This window comes from Hypanus sabinus, chromosome 6 (assembly GCF_030144855.1).
Source record: "Hypanus sabinus isolate sHypSab1 chromosome 6, sHypSab1.hap1, whole genome shotgun sequence".
Classification (NCBI taxonomy): Eukaryota; Metazoa; Chordata; class Chondrichthyes; order Myliobatiformes; family Dasyatidae; genus Hypanus; species Hypanus sabinus.
The window spans coordinates 154,744,079-154,766,724 of NC_082711.1; the positions used below are offsets into that span (position 1 = coordinate 154,744,079).

At 38.2% G+C, this 22,646-nt stretch overlaps 1 protein-coding gene across 1 annotated transcript in view; it reads right to left on the reverse strand.

Moving 5' to 3' along the window:
* The window catches only part of appbp2 (amyloid beta precursor protein (cytoplasmic tail) binding protein 2), a 75,345-nt gene extending 53,922 nt beyond the window's left edge, over positions 1-21,423 (reverse strand). Inside the window, exons 1-2 of the mRNA XM_059973240.1 lie at positions 21,059-21,423; positions 6,957-7,045 (exon numbers count right to left, since the gene is read on the reverse strand). Of these exons, the coding sequence (XP_059829223.1) occupies positions 6,957-7,045; positions 21,059-21,196 (227 nt within the window). The 5' untranslated portion in view covers positions 21,197-21,423. The remainder of the gene's footprint in view (positions 1-6,956; positions 7,046-21,058) is intronic.
* Positions 21,424-22,646: the final 1,223 nt, after the last annotated feature.

Here is a 22,646-nt window from a genome sequence, read left to right on the forward strand (position 1 = left end):
CTATTTGGGTTATTCCTACCAAAATGTAGCACCTCACGCTTATCAGCATTAAACTCCATCTGCCATCGTTCAGCCCACTCTTCTAACTGGCCTAAATCTCTCTGCAAGCTTTGAAAACCTACTTCATTATCCACAACGCCACCTACCTTAGTATCATCTGCATACTTACTAATCCAATTTACCAACCCATCATCCAGATCATTAATGTATATGACAAACAACATTGGACTCAGTACAGATCCCTGAGGCACACCACTAGTCACCGGCCTCCAACCTGACAAAGTTATCCACCACTATTCTCTGGCATCTCCCATCCAACCACTGTTGAATCCATTTTACTACTTCAATATTAATACCTAACGATTGAAACTTCCTAACCTTCTGTGCGGAACCTTGTCAAAGGCCTTACTGAGGTCCATATTGACAACATCCACTGCTTTACCCTTGTCAACTTTCCTAGTAACCTCTTCAAAAAATTCAATAAGATTTGTCAAACATGACCTTCCACGCACAAATCCATGTTGACTGTTCCTAATCAGACCTTGTCTATCCAGATAATTATATATACCATCTAAAAGAATACCTTCCATTAATTTACCCACCACTGATGTCAAACTTACAGACCTATAATTACTAGGTTTACTCTTAGAACCCTTTTTAAACAATGGAACAACATGAGCAATATGCCAGTCCTCTGGCACTATGCCTATTTCTAATGACATTTGAAATATTTCTGTCAGAGACCCTGCTATTTCTACACTAACTTCCCTCAAGGTCCTAGGGAATATCCTGTCAGGACCCAGAGATTTATCCACTTTCATATTCCTTAACAGCTCCAGTACTTCCTCCTCTTTAATCGTCATAGTTTCCAAAACTTCCCTACTTGTTTCCCTGACCTTACACAATTCAATATACTTCTCCTTAGTGCACACTGAAAAAATTGTTCAAAATCTCCCCCATCTCTTTTGGCTCCACACATAGCTGTCCACTCTGATTTTCTAAGGGACCAATTTTATCCCTCACTATCCTTTTGCTATTAATATAACCGTAGAAACCCTTCGGATTTATTTTCACCTTACTTGCTAAAGAAACCTCATATCTTCTTTTAGCTTTTCTAATTTCTTTCTTAAGATTCTCTCTACATTCTTTATATTCCTTGAGCACCTCATTTACTCCATGCTGCCTATATTTATTGTTGATCTCTCTCTTTTTCCAAACCAAGTTTCCAATATCCCTTGAAAACCATGGCTCTCTCAAACTTTTAACCTTTCCTTTCAACCTAACAGGAACATAAAGATTCTGTACCCTCAAAATTTCACCTTTAAATGACCTCCATTTCTCTATTACATCCTTCCCATAAAACAAGTTGTCCCAACCCACTCCTTCTAAATCTTTTCGCATCTCCTCAAAGTTAGCCTTTCTCCAATCAAAAATCTCAACCGTCGGTCCAGTCCCATCCTTCTCCATAATTATATTGAAACAAATGGCATTGTGATCACTGGACCCAAAGTACTCCCGTACACATACCTCTGCCACCTGACCCATCTAATTCCCTAGCAGGAGATCCAACACTACCCCTTCTCTAGTTGGTCCCTCTATGTATTGCTGCAAAAAGCTATCCTGCACACATTTTACAAACTCCAAACCATCCAGACCTTTTACAGTATGGGCTTCCCAGTCAATGTGTGGAAAATTAAAATCACCCACAATCACAACCCTGTGCTTACTACAAATACCTGCTGATTATATGCTCATTATATGCTAATTCATCTCCTTACAAATCTGCTCCTCCGATTCTCGCTCCCCATTAGGTGGTCTATAATACACCCCTAAAAGTGTTACTACACCTTCCCCATTCCTCAATTCCACCCAAATAGCCTCCCTGGACAAGCCCTCTAATCTATCCTGCCAGAGCACCGCTGTAATATTTTCTCTGACAAGCAATGCAACACCTCCACCTCTTGTGCCTCCTATTCTATTACACCTGAAGCAACGAACTCCAGGAATATTTAGTTGTCAATCATACCCGTCCTGCAACCATGTTTCACTAATAACTGCAACATCATATTTCCAGGTATCAATCCATGTTCTAAGCTCATCCACCTTTCTTACAATGCTCCTAGCATTAAAATAAATGCATTTAAGAAATTCTCCACCTCTTCCTCTCTGTTTATCTCTAATGGTGCAGCAACTTTACTATCTTCTTTTTCTTCCTTCTCCCATACATCTGCTCCGACACTCTGGTTCCCCTCCCCCCCCCCCCGTATCTAGTTTAAATCCACTGGAGCCTCTCTAGCAAATCTACCTGCAACAATATTTGTCCCCCTCCAGTTCGGATGTAAACCGTCCCACCGGAACAGGTCCCACCTTCCCTGGAAAACTGCCCAATTATCTATAAGTCCCTCCTGCACGTCTTCAGCCACGTGTTGATCTGTACTATCTTACTATTTCTAAACCCACCTGCACGTGGCACTGGTAGCAATCCTGAGATTGCTATCCTGGAGGTGCTGTCCTTTAAGTTAGCACCTAACTCCCTAAACTCACCTTTCAGGACTTCCTCACTCTTCCTACCCACATCATTGGTTCCTACATGGACCACGACATCCGGCTGCTCACCCTCCCTCTTGAGAATACTGAGAACTCGATCCGAGATATTGCGGATCCTGGCACCAAATTTTTGCAAGAGGAAACCAGAAGTCGATTAGCCAATCCTCTATGTGGGAATCCGAGGTGGAGAGGGTCAGCAATTTAAATTTCCTTGATGATATAATTTCAAAAAATCTATCATGGGACTAGGAAGCAAGTGCAACTGTGAAGAAAGCACAGCAGCACATCTACTTCCTTAGAGGTTTGCAACAATTCAGCATGACATCTAAAACTTTAATAAACTTCTATAGATGTGCAGTGGTGAGTGTATTGACTGGCTGCCATATATGCTATAAAGAAGGCAAGACAGCAGCTATACTTCATTAGGAGTTTGAGGAGATTTGGCTGGTCACCTAAAACATTGAAAACTTCTCTACAGATGTACCGGGGAGAGCATTCTGACTGGCTGTGTCATTGTCTGAAATGATAACACCAAGGAATTTAAAGTTGCTGACCCTCTCCAGCTCCGATCCCCCAATGAGGGCTGGCTAATGGACCTTTGGTTTCCTCCTCCTGGAGTTAATAATCAGCTCCTTGTTTTTGCTGACACTGAGTAAGAGATTGTTGTTGCAGTACCACTCAGCCAGATTTTCAACCACACTTCTATATGCTGATTCATCACCATCTTTGATTCAGCTAACAGTGGTGACGTCAGTAAACTTAAATATGACATCGGAACTGTGCTTAGCCTCACAGTCAAAGATAAAGTGAGTAGAGCAGGGGGCTAAGCATACAGCCTTGTGGTGCATCTGTCCTGATGGAGATTGTGGAGATGCTGTTGCCAGTCTGAACTGACTGAGCTCTGCAAGTGAGGAAATTGAGGATCAATTGCACAAGGAGGTATTGAGGTCAAGGTCTTGACGCTTATTGATTAGTTTCGAGGAGATGATGGTATTGAATGCTGAGCTGTAGTTGATAAAGACGATTCTGATATATGCATCTTTGCTGTCCAGATGTTCCAGGGTTGAGTGAAGAGCCAATGAAATGGCATCAGCTGTGGACCAGTTGTGCTGTTAGACAAATTGGAGCAGATTCAAGTCGCTTGTCAAGCAGAAGTTGATGTGTTTCATCACTAACCTCTCAAAGCACTTCATCACAGTAGATGTAAATAATACTGGACAATAGTCAAATAAGCAAAAACTTTAAAAAATAATTGTACAGTACTTGCTTTATTTGGACAGTTATTTGTTGAAGATGACAGAAGTTGCAGAGAATGGTGTGTTGGATGCAGAGGCTCATAGATAGTAGGTAATGACAAGAGGAATTCTATCCCTGTATTTGGTGGGAAGGTGAGTGAGTGCAAATGTCCCTGGTTCCCCTTTGCCTTTCCTATCTCCCATGGTCCACTCTGCTTTCCTTTCAGATTCCTTCTTCTCCAGCCTTTAATCTTTCCTACTCACCTGGCTTCACTCATCAGCTTCTAACTAATTCTCTTTTCCGTCTCCCCCCACCTTTTTATTCTGCTACTTCCCCCTTCCTTTCTAGTTCTGAAGAAGGGTCTCGTCCCAAAATGTTGACTTTATTCATTCCCAGAGAAGCTGCATGACCTGCTGAGTTCCTCCAGTATTTGGGGGTGTTGCTTAGCATTTTTGTACTAGGTACCCTTAATTTAAGTATTTTCAGAGCTTGCAAATTTAGGGAATTTCACAAATTCAACAATTAAGGTTTAATATAGTTTGGGGATCGGCAACCCGCGGCTCTGGAGCCGCATGCGGCTCTTTCATCTCTGTGCTGCGGCTCCCTGTAGCTTTGGAAAATAAATGGTGAGTATTTAATTAAAATATATTTTATGTTAGTTTGTTAGTTTTTGAAATGTAATCCTAAATTTGAAGATTATGGTGATCTTGTACAATCTAAATAAGACGTTGTGGCGACCCATTTCCTGGCACATTGGAACTGGCTCACAATTAGCCAGCTTTCAGGCTAAGGGAGCTAGCCTACGGGGGTTTGTGAGTACGTGTCTTTTGGAGCATCCGCACCCATGGGAGGCGGGTTGAGGGAGGCTTAAAAGCAAGGCTGTTTAGTTCGAATAAAGCTATCTTTGACTGCAGTTTACTGACTGCGTGTAGCACACTGCTACAACGTGTTTTTAATCGCTGGCTGTCCAGAGGGGAGGTGCTGAAACGCTTTGTCGCGTGTCTGGAAGAAGTGAAAACTTTCCTGGGCAGCAAAGGGCTCACCTTTCCTGAGCTGGAACAGCCAGAGTGGCTGGAAAAGCTACACTTCATGGTAGACATGACAGCGCACCTGAACACGCTGAACACAGCTCTTCAGGGGAAAGGACGTACAGCCCTACACATGTTGGAGGATGTTTTGGCATTCGAGCGCAAGTTGACAGTGCTTGCCAGAGATTTACAGAAAGGCACATTGTCTCACTTCCCCAATTTGAGAGAGTTCAAACAAGGTCACGACATGATAAATTCGGAGTATTTACATTCTGCAATCATCGCAATGCAAACATCATTTGGGAAACGCTTCTGTGAGTTCAGAGAGGAAAAAAAACACATTATCCTTCCCGGTCACTCCCCTAAGCATCGCTCCATCCCTACTGAATACGACTGCATTGGCAGGTGTGAGTCAACCTGATCTTGAGATGGAACTGGCCGACATAGCCGACAAAGACATATGGGTGTCCAAGTTTAGACGCTTGACAGCAGACCTTGAAGATGTTGCCCGTCAGAAGGCCGTTCTTGCTCAGAATCACAAATGGAGTGATATTGAAAACCTCCCAAAACCGGGCAAACTTGTGTTCGAAACATGGAATGCTATCCCCGACATTTATGTAAGCATTAAAAAGTATGCGCTTGGAGTCCTGTCAATCTTTGGATCCACATATGTATGTGAGCAGGTGTTCTCCAACATGAACTTTATTAAAAACAAACATCGCGCACGCCTCATTGATGACAGCTTGCGATCCTGTGTAAAGATGAAGGTGACGTCATACAGCCCTGATGTGCAGATGCTGTGCGCTGAGGTCCAGGAGCAGAAATCCCATTAACCAAGTATGATAAATATTTTAATTGCCTATTATTTTACGTATATTCATATTTTTTCATTGTTCAGTGAAATAGTCCTTTTATTTTTCAGGTTGACAGCTGGCTGACGTTATTTTTGGTTTGCTGCTGGCGGAAAATTTAGTTCGGTGTTTTTCATAAATACAAGAAGGACTCAAATAGACACTGAGTATTTTACTTAAAAGTAACCTTCAACCCAACGTCTTTTTTTTCGGAGTTCAAAATGTTTTTGTTGCATGCAGAAACGTAATTTCGTTTTCTCTGCAGGAGTTCATCGATTCCATAAATGCAACACATTATAGTTTGTTTATACATAGCATAAAGGCAAAAAAACATTGTATGCAGTGTTATTTCATTTTAAATGTCAAACGGGTTGTGTGGCTCCCAGTGTTTTCGTTTCTGTGGGAAACGGTTCCAAATGGCTCTTTCAGTGGTAAAGGTTGCTGACCCCTGATATAGTTAATTTTGCTTGCAAAAATACTTTTGTATTTTTACATGATCGATCTGTCAATTATTGGAGCTTGTTATGTTATCTTTTCTTTTATAGTCCCTATTCAACAGTATCAATTCCTGGTTTATTTTAATGTATGCACTTTGGAATTAAAAATCTCAGAATTTTCTGATCAAAAACATGACTTTCCACCATGCAGAAGCTCCAGCTCAGGGTGAACAAAAATGACCAGTTTTGGTAATGTGTGTAAACCAGAAAAGGGGAAAAAGCTGATGGCAATAAACGTGCTAAAAGCAAATAATGGGTAAAGGAATTTCTAGAACATAGTCAGCAATTATAATTGCCTGTACAGGAAGTCATAAAGATTTTCAGAAAAATCTCTAGCACATAAAAAGTCCTGCAATTACTGAATAAGTCCTTTGAACATATTAGAGAGGAATGCAAACCCACTCAATGCATACAATTGTGTCTGAATCAATTCAGAGTTAACTTATTGTTGAAATTATTGCATGTTCCCAGAAAGACAAAAATAATATCCAAAATTTTCAAAACAACATTAATAATATCTACAGAAACAGACTAAACCTATACTTCAGGACACAGTCTTGATTTTGCAAAGTTGGAACTCAGAAATAAATGTCCTGGTACTAGCCCAGGATTCCTAGAATTGGACTTTAAGGAAAGAGTGCATTACAAAAATATCACTGCGAATATTCTGGATTACAACATTTCAGGCTCAAAATCTTATTACTCTGTTGTTACTTCCAAATTGAAATTGACTGACAACAGGTATAAATTGATTAAATCAAAGCATAAACTTCTACATTCACATAGAATTTGCTTACCTTTTGTCTGAAGCTCGCAGTACTTTTGCAAACACCTCAAGCTCACAGAATTCACCACCCAATTGGCATAGACGTCCTTGTTGATAAAGCTGTAAAAGCCAAATGACTTTAATTAGAAAAATTAGTACTTTCCAGGTTCTCTCATAACCTGTAGGCAATGCTGATAAGGACACCATTTAATTCCAGTTCTAATTGCCCTTGAGAGGACTATATAAACAGACTTTAGTTACTTCTAAGAAACCATATTCTTAATTACACCCATGTGATTTTTCAAGGAGGGTTAAGTGCACTCAGGTAGTGAATATCAAAGATTTTAATTAATTGTGATAGTAGGTTCAGGAATGGGGTAGGAGCTTATCCAAGAGGCACTAAACACACAGGATGTCTGTGAATATTGCATAATATGTAACTGATAACTTGGCTCCTATCTTCTGCCTAACACAGGAGTGCCAAACTAGATTGCTTTTGGATGCCACATGCAATACTACTCAAAACATTTAATCTCAAGAATACAGACCTTTATTTTTAATGTTAATAATTCACATGATATAAAGTATTAAACATCTACTTGATTATCATATTACAGACGTGCTGGCTTCATAGAATTTCTAGAGCACAAAATGACATAATCTGTGCAAGAAACATGGGTTGAAAAACAAAATATACGGTGCTCATTTTCTTCACACCTCGTCACATAAATTGTGAGAATTAACTATTTCACATTTCAAATTTTTAGATTGTGATTTGCGATCATCTCACATTAGATAAAATCAAAATGTTGGAATTTAAAGTAATCAATAATCCAGAAAATAAAATTTACAATTTCTGAAATAGTTTTAACATCTTTGAACTTCAAATATCTGTCTCCAAGACAACCTTGATGAATGATGAAATAAGCTAGGAGAAATTATGGAAATTCAAGAGTCTAACATGTCTACATTTTTTCTACCATTGCTGGTGCTTCATCCACTGCATGGATGAAATGTTTATTTGTCATTTTTAGACCGGAATTTTTCAATGCAGTTAAGTGAACTTTTTTTTTCACTTCCAGGTTGTTTCATTTAGTACTATCATATCCAACAACTTATTTTACACAGTTCTAGCTGAGATCTTTTATGTCTGTAGATTTGTTAATAGGAAAGCTAAATGTTAGTAAATTCTTCTGAGCATTTTGCATTTCCTGCTTACAACAATAGCACTGATTGGGAGATACTCCTCTATGAACTGTGGATCAATAGTGGGATATACTTTATTAGTCACTTCAGCTTTGTTATTTGGACCTGAAATTGTAATCTGACTAAGAATTTGTTATTTTATGTAAATGCTATAGCCTGATATATAAAACTAGCTTCTGTTCTTCAGTTTACTTACCATATAACAGAAGTCAGTGTCCGATGACTGCAAAGCATCCTTTAGTAGCAGTTAAATTGTTTTTACTCAGTTCTGCTCCAGAATATTCACATGAAGACATTTATTTCATGGTGTCAATTCAAACTATTCCTTCGTAGCACTGGCAGCACCATTTTGAAAGGTGTACAAATATGCTATTCTTCTTATTTTGTCTTAAAACAAAATCTTAAAACAACTGTGTCCAGTTCTGGTTGCCTCAATATAGGAAGAGTGTGGAAGCATTGGAAAGGGTACAGAGGAGATTTACCAGGATGCTGCCTGGTTTAGAGAGAATGGATTATGATCGGAGATTAAGGGAGCCAGGGCTTTACTCTTTGGAGAGGAGGATGAGAGGAGACATGATAGAGGTGTACAAGATATTAAGAGGAATAGACAGACTGGACAGCCAGTGCCTCTTCCCCAAGGCACCATTGCTCAGTACAAGAGGACATGGCTTTAAGGCAAGGGGAGGGAAGTTCAAGGGGGATATTAGAGGAAGGTTTTTCACTCAGAGAGTGGCTGGTGCGTGGAATGCACTGCCTGAGTCAGTGGTGGAGGGAGACACACTAGTGAAGTTTAAGAGACTACTAGACAGGTATATAGAGGAATTTAAGGTGGGGGGGTTATATGTGAGGCAGGGTTTGAGGGTCAGCACAACATTGTGGGCTGAAGGGCCTGTAATGTGCTGTACTATTCTCGGTTCTATGTTCTAAAATTGACCTTTGAATCTTACACCTTGATTTATGCCATTTTTGTCCTTTCAGGATGGACACACACACCTTACCAGTTGTGACCTCAGCCTGTAATACAGAGGCTGTGTTTTCAGCAGAATTATTTTATACAACTGTATACAAAATTGCTATCTACAATATATCAGTATAGAGATTAGAGGGCATTGTGGTGCTTAACCTTTAAAAACATGGCCCAAGGTTAGAGAGCACAATGCAATGGACATTAAAACACATCTACTTAGATTGGAGAACAATCATATTTCCCCAATATGTACCTATTGACAATATTGCAGCACAAACTATTTATCTCTAAGAGCAGTACTTGAAATATAGAAAACTACATTCTGCTCAGGTCCTGAAGTTTGGGCATTTCTGTTCAAGCATCTGATATAGTCTAACGGATGTCCACTTGTATTTGTCACTATTCATTAGCATGTCGAGCAGAAAACAAAAGCTACTGCTGAAATGGAACTTTCTATTGTAAGCAAAATTAACATCATACACATCCAGGGCAGGAGCTGCACATTTATACAGAGATCACTGTTTTCTTTATGCTACTCTCAAAGTCAGGAAGGGTGAAGACAGCAATAGAGGTTAGGAGGTAATAAATGGAGACAAGTGCTGCAGATAATGAAATCTGATGGGGAAGGTGAAGAATAGAACCAAATGAGACAGAAATGATGGGCAGATTGGAAATGGGAGGACCTGGGTAGATCATGAGAGAGATAGGGACAGAAGGGGAACAGATTACCTGAACTGGAGAATTCAAAAATTGTATTATTTTTATTGGGTTGTGGACTATGCAGGAGTACCAGGTTTGCTCTACAGTTTGCATTTAGCCTTACCTTAGAAGTGGAGAAAATCAAGGAAAGACACATCAGTTGGAGAATGGGAAGAGGAATTAAAATGGCTTGCAGTCAGGAGCTCCAAACAAAATAGATACTCGGCAAAATAGTTGCCTAATTTGTGTTTGGTCTCACCAATGTAGAGGAGGTCATTTCAAGAGCACCAAATGCGATTGGAAGAGGCAGGAGGAGATGTACATGAACCTGTCTTACCTGGAAGAGTTGCTTCCAGTTAAGTGTTGTAGGGGAAAGTTGAGGGGGAGGGATGAGGGGTATGTGCACAACTAGCCTTAAGACGGACAATAAGATTTACAATTCATTAAGCAAGTTCGAATTCATGTTTCCGAGCACAAATGCTGACTTTTTTTCAAAATATATACACTAAAACAGTTTTCTGTAAAAATTAGATATGGATAATAAGCCAGCAAAATGGTATCAAGAGCATGCCATTTAAGCCAGGCTATAGATCAGCTTTAACTGGTGAAGACAATGCATGGTAAAATGGATCCAGATATTAAGTGCAACAAATCACACAAAGATGTATTTTAATAATCAAAATCAGAGACCTCCTTTGCTTGGACCATTTTCTCAGCGCAGTCTGGAGCAGACTTCTCCTCGGACCCTGGCCTGCAGATCTTCAGAAAAGGCCATTATAACAGAGTATGACACTGACCTCTTAAACCATATTTGGCTGGTTGCATGACAGGACAGATCTGACTGCAAGTGAGGCCATGTTACAGAATTAAAGCTGTCACTACCATCGAATGTTTTGAGTGACTTCAGAAACTGATTCTTCTTTTCACTCTGGTGTAGATTTAGCTAACAGATTTTCCCCATTCTGAAGATCTGAAAACATGTGGAATTTGCTAATGTCTTCATAGGCTCCACAGGTACACTTTGGGGCTGGTGTTCTGCTGTGTGCAACACTGTAGTTCTGCCTAAATTCAGAAACAGCCCAGCCACAAGCTTATCTGCCATTACAGGTCCACAATCTCTTATCCAAAATCTTTGGGGCCAGTTCTGGGACCCCCCCCCCCCACCCACCCGTGGATACCAAAAAACACGTATGCTCAAGTCCCTTATTTAACCAGTCTCAGTGCGGGAAGACTTTAGGACTCGGCGGAGCTCCAGACCTACTCACATCCTCCCGCATACTTTAAATCATCTCTAGATTACTTAATACAATGTCAATGCTATGTAAATAATTGTTATACTGTATTATTTAGGGAATAATAACAAGAAAAATATTTTATTTCCAATGAAAACATTCAACATAAAAATATATAGCTTCAAACGAATTGAATCAAACACATGGTAAAATAACTTACTGGAATAAATCTTCCAATACCATTCCAAATGTTCCATCACTGTCACTATAAAACTTCAGTAACTTGCCTTTCTATTTCTTTAAATCATATACAGTGATAGTTCCAACACCATATTCTTCAGAAAGACGCCGCACAGACGCACCACGATCACTTTCAATAACTCCACTTTCTGTGTTAGTGATAATGATAGATGCTTCCTTCTCTTTTTCTCATTTGTTACCCATAGGGGTATCTGCAGCTCTTTTTGATATTTTCACAGTGAAATTAAACACAAAGTCAACAGTGAACACAAAATATCAGCAAACAGCAAATGTATCTGTAACCAGTACGAGCGTTAAGCCACAACTTATGTCTGGCGGCCTCTGCTAGTGCTGCCACGCCACACCTGTGACATCAGCTGTTGGTGAAAAAAATCTTCAGTTTTCAGAGCTTTTTGGATTTCAGAATTTCTGACAAGGGATTGTGGACCTGTACATCCAGGCAGATCTCAGCTGCAGACTTACCAGAGAAGCATGGAATTGCTTTACAAATAAATCCAATGACTCCAACTTATTTTCAAACCATAATATTAAAGATTCTTTCATTGTAAATTAAAACCAGCATACCAAAAAATGATCTTCCTTGTGGTGTTTACTCAAATATCTTTGCCTGTTTAAAACGATTTGGCCAAGCATCAACATATATTCTGAAAGAACTGTTGTTAAAGACCTTGCCTCCTGTAAAATCAGTTGATGAAAGGTCCAGTTATTATTGTCCATTAGTTACTTCTTCACAAGTTTTTTTTGGTGAATGAAGCAATATCGTCAAGTGAATAAAAATATGCTCGATAACATACACATTTAAAAAAATAGTATACTGGCAAAGAAATTGCTTCACTATAAATGCAATCATTTGACTATTTATACAGGGATGCGTTAGCTACTTTGCCCTTTCAGCCTTTTCCGTCACTCTAAAAATTTAACACTGCACCCTAGTCTTCAAATCCCAACTAGTATTAACAATTGCTCTTATATGTTGTCCTTAATATTGAGAATATTGCCCAGAATTCTCAAATTCCAGTAAATGGAACCAGAGTTTGGGTATCATTCTCCAGAATTTTAATATTAGAGTCCTGTATAATTCTAGGTTACTCACAATGCACTCATTCCAAGTACAATAACCCTACCCATTTGAACAACACTTGCATGGATCTTCAAGGAATAATTTGGTCCATATCACTATCTCCAATCTTCTGATTACATGAAACAAAAGTATTAGAAGTTTAAAAAAAACAATTAAATGTCTAATTAAACTTGATTCAAGATTGTTTTCACCACTCAAGTGTAAAGAAGAAAATAATTGTACTCCAGATCCACTGCAGCACAAAAATAAAATCACTAAGAACACAATAATAATAAAAAACAATAAATAAAATGCATAATGTACCTTATATACATAGATTGATTATATGTCCATAATGTGACGCTAGGCACAGGAGTGCCTGTATCTAGGAATTGATAAAGTAGTGGTGGTTGGGGATGAGGAGCGGTGGTGGATCAATGTGTGAAGGTGTTAATCAGCATCACTGCTTGGGGAAAAATAAATGTTTTTGAGTCTCACAGTCCTGGCGTGGATGCTACGTAGTCTCCTCCCTGATGGGACAAGCAGCTCATGAGCAAGGTGGGTGATCATGATCAATTGAATATTAGTATTTCAAACTTACCCCCATTGTTATTTTCCACAGAAATGAGCTCAGCCCCAAACCCATACTAGATCTATCCTAGCACAAGTTAAACAGGCAAACTTTATAGCCTAATTGATCTGAAATGATAAGTTAATGCTTCACTACTAAACTTCCATCACTAATTTCATAGTTGAGCACAGTTGGGAAACAGTTGGAAATCAATTGTGAAATATTTCGTGGGAGCCTTATACTTCCTTTTGATTACGGAGGAAAATGTCAAATAATATCTTATTAACAGCTGTAGTTTAAATCAAAACTGTGTAAAGTTTCAGGTCTTCTGTACTTATTCTACTCCAGTCTATACAAAGGCTAGAATACCTATAAACTAACTTATCTTCTTTAGCCATCCTAACACAATGACCTCTTGTCCATGAGTCAATGCTACTCCTTTTTTTTTGTCATGTTGATACTGCTGTTTTATCCTTTTCCAATCCAATGGGACTGACCTCAGATATCCACCTAAAAATCTATTTGTCACCTTTACAGCCCATTCATGTAATTTATTAGGCTCTTTGCAATTCAATGCACCTACCTACATTGCTGTTCATCTATGTCATCAGCAAACACATATATAAATCTTCCTACCCAATATCTAAGTTATTTAAAAATATAGCGAACAGTTGCATGCCCGACACTAGTCCTTGTGCCTCACTGCCAGTCACAGCCTAACAATGGAGTACATAAGCAATATCCTTATGCTCTAATCCTGTAATCTTCTAGCCAAATCAAGTGTCAGTAGTTGATTCTACAAGCAAACCTCAAAGTCTACATGACTGAGTTTAAGATATCCATATAACTAACACCTTCAAAATAATTCCTGCAATTTCACAAAATAAATAGAAACTAAGGTACTTAAGGAAATTTAAGGTACTTAAATCAGGCAGCATTTGTGGAGAGAGAAAAAACAGTGAACACTTCAGGTAAAATCTAGTCATCGACATTGTGATAATCACTGACCCAAAATATTGACTACCTTATTCTCCTTAGATGCTTCTTGAATGACTGAGCACGCCAACACTTTGTATTTTAAATTTATAGCAACTATAGATTTTTTTTGCTTTCAGCCACTTGCTATTCTGGTTCTAGTTACTTATGGTCATTTTAAACTTGGTATCCTGACAATGGATACTGTGCTAATAAATCAATCTGTCTTGGTTTCTTCCTCTTACTTTTCTTGAATAGCAGAGGGGGAGGTAATTTTCCAATGTGAAGCTTTGCTGATGTGCCTTACAATCATGGTATAGAACATAGTGAACGGTAAGTTTTAGTAAGCAACAGGCAGCTTATCAGTGGCCTAAAAGAGTGCCACTGTATACACTAAGCTAAGAAATAAAAGCATGCCAATAATTTGCATGTGCATTGTGTGCCTTTAATTTCATGTAGGAATAGATCTATCGCTCCATGCAAAGGATACTATATCATTTCTAATAGGATAACCATAATAGAATGAAAGACCGCACCAACTTGGGCGTTCAACCAAAAGGAAAAAATATGCAAATACAAAAAATAATAATAAAAATAAGTCCAGCCACGCCACTCAATAATCACCCGATTTTAATCCTAGCCTCATCATGGGACAATTTACAATGACCAATCAACCTCCATGCCTTGTTGCAGTCCTCCTTAAATAAATTTTTGAAACAACATGAGAGAATCAAATCACATTCAATCAACAATTTCTTTCCGATGCTGCTCAACATGCTCAGCTCTTCCAGCAAACTGTACTGAAGCAACTGGTTTGAGGTTTTTATGAAAAAGACTTGAAATCTGTTTTCTTTTTTTAAAAAAGGATTGTAACCAATAGAAAAGAGGGAATGTGTGGATGTTGCAGTATTTGGACTTACAGAAGACCATTCATGAGATGTCAAACAAAAAGTTAAAAAATATTGATTGCACATAGAGTTAGGATTTACATGTCAGTAGGTTAAGGACTGGTTCACCAAACAAACCAATAGCAACAACATGATTTTTGACAGGTTAGGAGGGTGTCACAGGTGCTTACTGATGACCCACCTATTCACAATCAATTTTCATGATTTTGATATGGGAATTGTCATGTGTAATATATTAGCTTGCCAGTGATACAAAACTGGATGGCAGCAAATGTTCTGAGAAGGAGGTAAATGGATTTCAATGGGATAAGTCAATTTAAGTGATTGAGGGAAGTACATGATGAATAGGATAGGTAGAAAAATGAGGTTTCCCATTTAGTGGAAAAAAATAAAAAGACCAAGATACACAAATTGTAATGATGGCTCATTAGTTTGTTTGTTGGGATAGGAATTGTAATAAGGAAAAAAACAGAATAAAAGTGTTATTAAAACAAGAGATGATCTCATGGAAACATACAAAATTCTAACAGGGCTTTACAAGGAATGCGAGGAATAATGTTTCCTCTGTGTGGGTTATAATTGTAAATAAGATTGGCCATCTAGGACAGAAACAAAAAGTAATTTCTTCACCGCAAGGATAGTGGACCCTTTCAAAATTGCTCACCAGAAAGTAAATATTCAAGACAAGTAGGTTTTTCCAATGTTTAGGGAACCTAAGAATTACTGTAAGAAAGCAACAAGAGATAAATGACTAGCCAAAACTTTATAAATAGTGCAGCAAGCTTGAAGGCCCAAACATTCCTGCTTTTGATTCTTATTCCAGAAAATGGAACTGGAAAGCAACTTATTCATTTAGCACATCTGAACATAAAAGTAAAATATATAAAACATTCTAAAGAAAAAAAAGATTCAGACTTTTATTGTTTAACCATCTTCTGTTTTTCCAAAGATGAATTCTCACAAGACAAAGCAGGAAAGCAGTGAAATATTTATCAGTTTTCAGCAAGGGATACTTAGAAGGCCAACCTTTAATTTTCCAATAAAAAATTTTAATTTTCAATGTTATTCTCTTTATCAAGTTGATGCCAAGTTTTCTCTGCCATTCAGTTAGATTAAGCCTGATTTGCAACTCAATTCTATTTCTGCAACTCCTGATTCATATTGGTGATAATTCTCATGCTTACTAAAAGACACAAAGAAAATCCAAAAAATTTAAGATTTTTACTAAAAAAATAACTTAACACTAAATTATTCAAGAATGAAATTATTATGTTTTAAAACTCCAGAAACTAATCAAAAGAAAAACACAGGAGCCAGGATAATGGTCTACTTAGTTTTTATGTCCATTTGACGAGGTGGCATAATGATGTACGCCATCCCCGTACTTCTTACATGTAACCCACAATGAATTATGTAAACACAAAATGCTAAATGTATTTACAATATTAAATACACTACACTCCTCTCTGCTGAGCTCAATCTGCAGATTGATCCCAAGCCAAATGACAAAGCTTTGAGCAAATGCTTTCATTTTGACCATGCCTGGATGACCAGCATGTAGCTCCTTCAACACTTTAGCTCTCAGTTTGCATGGTATAATAACTGTCAATCCCCACATAAGGAAACCCTTATCAAAGGCAAGTTCATTCTGGTACTGTTAAAAATGGAACTGGAATTTCTGCTGCACATTCCAGCCATTTTGGATAGCATCCACCACTGCTTGAATTTTCTCAGCACACTTGCATAATCCTTGTGCATCAATGGTGTGATCACAGTAAGTAATGCTTGGTTTAAAGAACACACTTGCCGTGTCATGCTCTGAACCCATAATCTTCCAATCTTTTAAATAATTGTTTTAAAATTTTGGAGATGTTCCTCATCATCCTCACTGGTAACAATGATATTATCCAGATAACATTCAGTACCTGGAGCTTTGTAGCACCAAGACCAGAGGTTTCTGCCAAAGTGTAGGTGCAGATGCTCCTACAAAAGAAAACCTATGATAGTGATAAAGCCATGTGTGAGTGTTTACGGAGAGAAACACATTGGACTCTTCTTCCAAATTCATCTGCAGGTGGTGTCAGCTAAGCCCACTTTTATAGAAGTGTTCTTTCCCGACCCCCCCCCCCCCCCCCACCTCCACAAGAAAGGTTTGCGAAGATATCCCCTATCCTGGGCAGATGGCTTTGATCTACTTTCAGCACTGGGTTGATGATAACCTTAAAATCACCACAAGCCCTGAAAGACCCATCCTTCTTGACTACTGGGACCACTGGTAATGCCCATGGGTTCCACTCAAACTTTGAAAGAATTACTTCAGCTTCCTTGCAATCCAGCTCACTGGATACATTATCACAGATAGTATAAGGAACTGGGCAGGCTTTGTAAACCTTGGATGTGGCATTATCATTTAACACAATTTTACCCTTGATACGTTTGAATTTTCTAATGCCATCCTAGAATGCTGCTGTGACATCATCCAGTACATTTCTCAATTGACTTTCAGTTGACTCAATTGCAGGGTATGGAACATGTAAATAGTGGGATGTGGACCACAGCTATCAAGATGTGGTCGTCTCTGCCAATCATAGCACAACAATGTTTTTAACCACATAGAAACCATAAGACATAGAGCAGAATTATGCCATTCCACCCATTGAGTTTGCTCCACAATTCCATCATGGTTGATCCCGGATTCCACTCAACCCCATACACCTGCCTTCTTGCATGTGGTTTCTTGCATTTCACTGTTACAAATGTCATTCCCACAGGAGTTATCTTTTCTCCAGTACAAGTACTTAGTTGGATATCTGCTGGCTTCAGTTCAGTATCTTTGTGGAATGACAAACATCTGATCCAGTGTACATTTCCATTTTAATTAATTTGCCATTCACTTCTGGTGTAAGCGATGTTGCTTGTCTCTTGTTAATTTTCACACTATAAATCTCAAGGCTATTCAGTCCTGTGTCACTTTCTGTCATTATCAGATTTTTCATTAACAGCATGCAGATTAGTGCTCTTTTTGTAACTGCAACTTGATGTTATCATTTCCTTTTTCCTGTTAACGTTACCTTTGATGTTATATTTTTCTCTGCTCAACATGCTCTTCCCATGTGGATATTTTGTCACATTTTTGCAATTTTTTCCTTTAAACCTGCATTGGTCAAGTGTACATAAGTCCCAGCCACAACAATAATAAAAATTTGTTTGGACAGGTAGATTTTTGTTTGGACACTACAATTTTATTCACACTCAATTTCATTCCTGACTGCAACTCAATCGCATTTCTGGTTGCTGTTTCCATTGATACAATGATTTCAAATGCTCTTTTAAATATGAATTGTGATTCAGTTAGGAGCCATTTTTGAATGCTTTCTTGCAGGATTCCACAAGCTAAATGATCTTTCAGTGCATCATTAAATCCATCACTGCACTGACAATGTTAAGAAAATTTCATCAATTCAGCCACACAAACTGAAATGGAACCCCCCCCTCCCTTCCTTCTGATTCCACATTTGAAACCTAAAGCATTCTATTTTGAGCAATAGTTTCAGTTCTAAATGTTTCTGCATTATGTTCACAAAATCAACAAAGCTTATTTCGGCTGGTTTGGTTGAAGCAGTTAAACTTCTGAGCAAACTGTATGTTTTTCCACCTATTGCACTCCGTAACACTGGCACTTGCTTTTCATTGGCTATTTTATTTGCTTCACGATGCTGCTCAATTCGTTCAGTGTACAGTACATCATCCAGTTATCTGTTGTACAATTGAACATGTCTACCTTTCTTTTTTTTATTGCATTTTTAAATAGTTACAAAGTAAAGTATGAAAAAAAATGTATATAACCCTTACCCCCTCCCCCCTAACTGCCCTATAGAAAAAAAAAGAGAAAGAAAGAAAAAAAAGAAAGAAAGAAAGAATGCCTGGTTGTTGGAAGATCTCCACATGCTCCATGGAATTCGTAATAACTTTAATATGTATATTTATTTCTTTCCCCTAATAACCAATTGTTTCATCTTCAGAGCATCTATATATTTAATCCTGTCTTTTGTAAATAAGGGCTCCAAATTTTCAGAAATGTTTCATATTTATCTCTTAAATTATAAGTAATTTTTTCTAATGGAATACAGCCATAGATTTCTTTCTTCCAAGATGTCTACCTTTCTGATGTACCCAGCCATTTCTGCTTTTTTTTAAATTATCATCTGGTACTCACTGTTTATGAAACCGTGAATTTCATCCATTTTATGTCTTTTATTTAATTCAAACGTCTCTCACCTCTTCTGAAGAAAATGTGCTGCACTTTCTTTTTAACTCAAACTTTCAATAGGTAGGTAGTTGCCTAAGGTTCATTTTAAAACTTACTTGTTGCCATTGTTTTACAATTCTGGAAACTAATCATAAGAAAAATACAGGAGCTGGGATGATGGTCTAAGTTTTCTTTTACAGAGCAGTGCACATATGATGTGGCAGAACACCATTTGCGTACTTCCTACATGTAACCCATAATGTATTATGTAAACAAAGAATGCTTTACAATTTACAATACTCAAATATTACTGAAATATTAAATATACTACACATAGTATAAAATTTAAAATTGCTGCTATTAAAATTCTGTATTTTCTCCAAAAGAATTATCCTACCCATATCTGAAATACTTCCTCAACCTTCTAAAAATTACCTGGTGTATACCACCGATCCTCAGATTTTAAACCTGGAGTGTAATTTTGCTGAATCTGCAGTATTTCATTTCCAAGGCCCTTCTTGGAAATGTTACCAAAACATAACACAATATCCAGTTGAAATCTGATTAAATTTCTGTATTGTAAGCATAACTTACACCTTTACATACTTCAAATTATTCAAGAACATGGCAAATATCTCACTAATATTTTCTTTAATTGTATGCAGTAACTTTAAGAGATTGGTGGATACCAAACTCCCTGCTCTAATATATATTGAGAGAACGTGTTTATTATCAGCATGGCAGTAATTGGAACACCAAGCAAATAAATCAATTCATTACTAGAAAATATTACCAAATCAAGCTTTTCAGATATTAAAAACCAATTAGAGAAAGGTTTGTATATTATGGATGCAAACAACTCGAGGATAAACTATTGTCGCTTTTTATTTGGTTAACTACCTTTTTCTTGTGTCACAGATTTAACACTGCCAAATGACAAGGGCATTTCAAGGCTATTGCCTGTTATTCTGCAAAATAAAAATATTAAAGCAGTTTGGAATGAATGAGCCTCAATTCTCCTTCCTTACTGAGTAAGCACTTTGCCTACACTTCAATAGAGTGCATAAAAACATACACCACGAAAAAGCAGATGGACCATTTGCGCATCACTATTTTTAACATTGCCTATCCATCATTATAGAATATTATTTTTGTGTTCTAATTATAAAAGCAAAATTGAACAGTATCACAGCATAAGTAAAATGCTTGAACATCTGACGCATAAAACTGAACAAAACAGTCACAGGTTAACTGAATGAACTGCACAAGATTTTCAACATCTGCAATTCTTTTCGTCGTTTCACTTCACCGAATATTCTATTAAAAGGCACAGTAAAAAGTATTTTTGTTCTCAGTGAACAATGCTATAGGTTTGTCTCTAAAATTCTTCACTGAATAAATGGGAGGCAGCAACATCGTAACAATGAAGTACTGTAATAACTTTTTGCGAAACAAGTAGGAACCTGAGGGGTGCACAAAATTTATCAATTCAACTTGGGATTTCAACAAACAATAAATCAGTAAAGCGTTTTTTCAAAGAAGAATTGAGAAAGATGTTTGAAACAAAAAAAAATGCACATATTAACTGATGAATTGAGAAATCGCTGAAAAAGACCGTTATTTCCTTTACATTACAATGTAATTACGATGCTTACACCACATTCTACAAATTATCTCCATAAAATACTACATTATCTGCAGTGTGGGGATGGATAGGGAATGTGTCATTACTTGACCGTTTATGGATGACGGATTCCATCTGCGGCAAATGCTTTTCTAAAATATAAATGGAAGCTAAAATTTAAATGCATTTGTTAACCAATTACTGGTGACAATAATATTGAACTTGCCCCTAACCCAGAACAGAACATGCAGGAGTGGATATTTTGAAGATTGTAAAATATAAACAAAAACCAACTCCACACGTCAGACAGCTTCAATGCAAATAAAAAAAATCAACAAGAGATGGAAATAAAAAAGCTGCGACGGGGCAAGATGGCCGTACCTTGTAATAAACGTCAAACTGTATGTTTTCGGGTAGCGATCGGATCTCTCTCCGAGAGCGGGTGTAGCTGTCAACCACGGCCGAAATTGCGGTGTTATACAAGGTTTCAGGAATCCATTCCAGCTCCACCGCCGCCATGTTGTTGATGTCTCCCACCCCGAGGAGCCAACTGACCGACCACAGACCACCTTCCCCTCACCACAAAACGCCTTCGCCCACCTCCCGCTCTCAGCCAAACGCTGCGCTCGTAGAGTGAAATAGTCAAATCACCATTTCATTCAAAAACACCTCCACCGCCTTCCCCTCATCGTTTTGGGTACAATTTTCTCACAAGCAGAACACAAGCTAATTCCCCCCCCCCCAACCTTACGCCGTACGCGATGACGTACCCCAAGCGCATGCTCGCTCCGCCACTCTCCGGACCGGGCGTCCGGAGGGCTTTTAAAAACCGAAGGGAAAACCCGCAGTGGCGGGCTTACCGCGGCTCGGCTGGGTTAATTTTTCTAGTTGACATAAACACACACACACAAAGGGAGGATGTAACCTGTGCGGGCGGGAGGAGACACTGGAGATTCCAGATGCTGGAATCTGGAGCGACAGACAGTCCGCTGAAGGAACACAGTGGGCCGAGCAGCATCAGAATCAGACGGGCTGATGCCAGGTACCAAACCAAATGCGAACAAATCCATCCCCCACCCCCAAACTCTGGTCGTCCTGCTTGGATCCCCCAGCAGATTGATTGTTGAGGGGAACTTAAAGATTTGGGACATTCTTTGCCTCCCACTAGATAATACTCATTGGTCAGGTAGCAACTGGAGCGAAAGAAACCCGAGTCAGTTTTTCAGGTCGATTATCACCAGTGCATTTTATAAGAGAACGTCAACTGAAAAGCCCAAAGGGAACACGAAGCTGAAATTTTAAGGAGGGACGGCAGTCAACAATCTTTTGAGGTGCTGTAAAGCTAATTTAAAAAAAAACACCCTGCAGGTACCAGAAAACTGAATTAAAAACAGAAAGTGTTGGAATTACTTGAAGTCAGCAAGAGACAGAAACTTTAAGTTCTTTATTAGAACATTTAGTAGCTGTTGCTATAATGTTAAGTTAGCAACACGTTCAGTGATATGTCAGCCAGCCAAGTATTCCAAATGTTCATATCCTTGGAGGGTTCAACCAATCATCGTGTCAGAACAATATTTGTTATGTAAGAAAATTAATGTTCGCAACAGTATAAAGATAGTAATGCAGAAATGTTAAAAAATATATATAACCAGCAAGAGGTCATTCAGTCCCTGTCACCTCCACCATATATCACTTTTAGTTGAACAATTTTCTCAATCCCATGTTATTAGTTTCTCTCTATATCTCTTCACACCTTTCTTTCTGGAAATCTTTGAAGTGCATAGATGTGAATCTTTGGAAATAATTGAAGTGCATAGATGTCATGGAATACAACTCTGAGATTTGTTATCTTGCAGGCATACTCAATAAATTTAATAACCATAATAGAATTAATGAAAGACTGTTCCCAACAAGGTGCAAATACAGAAGAAAAATAAATATAAATAATAAAAAATCAATAAGCAATATA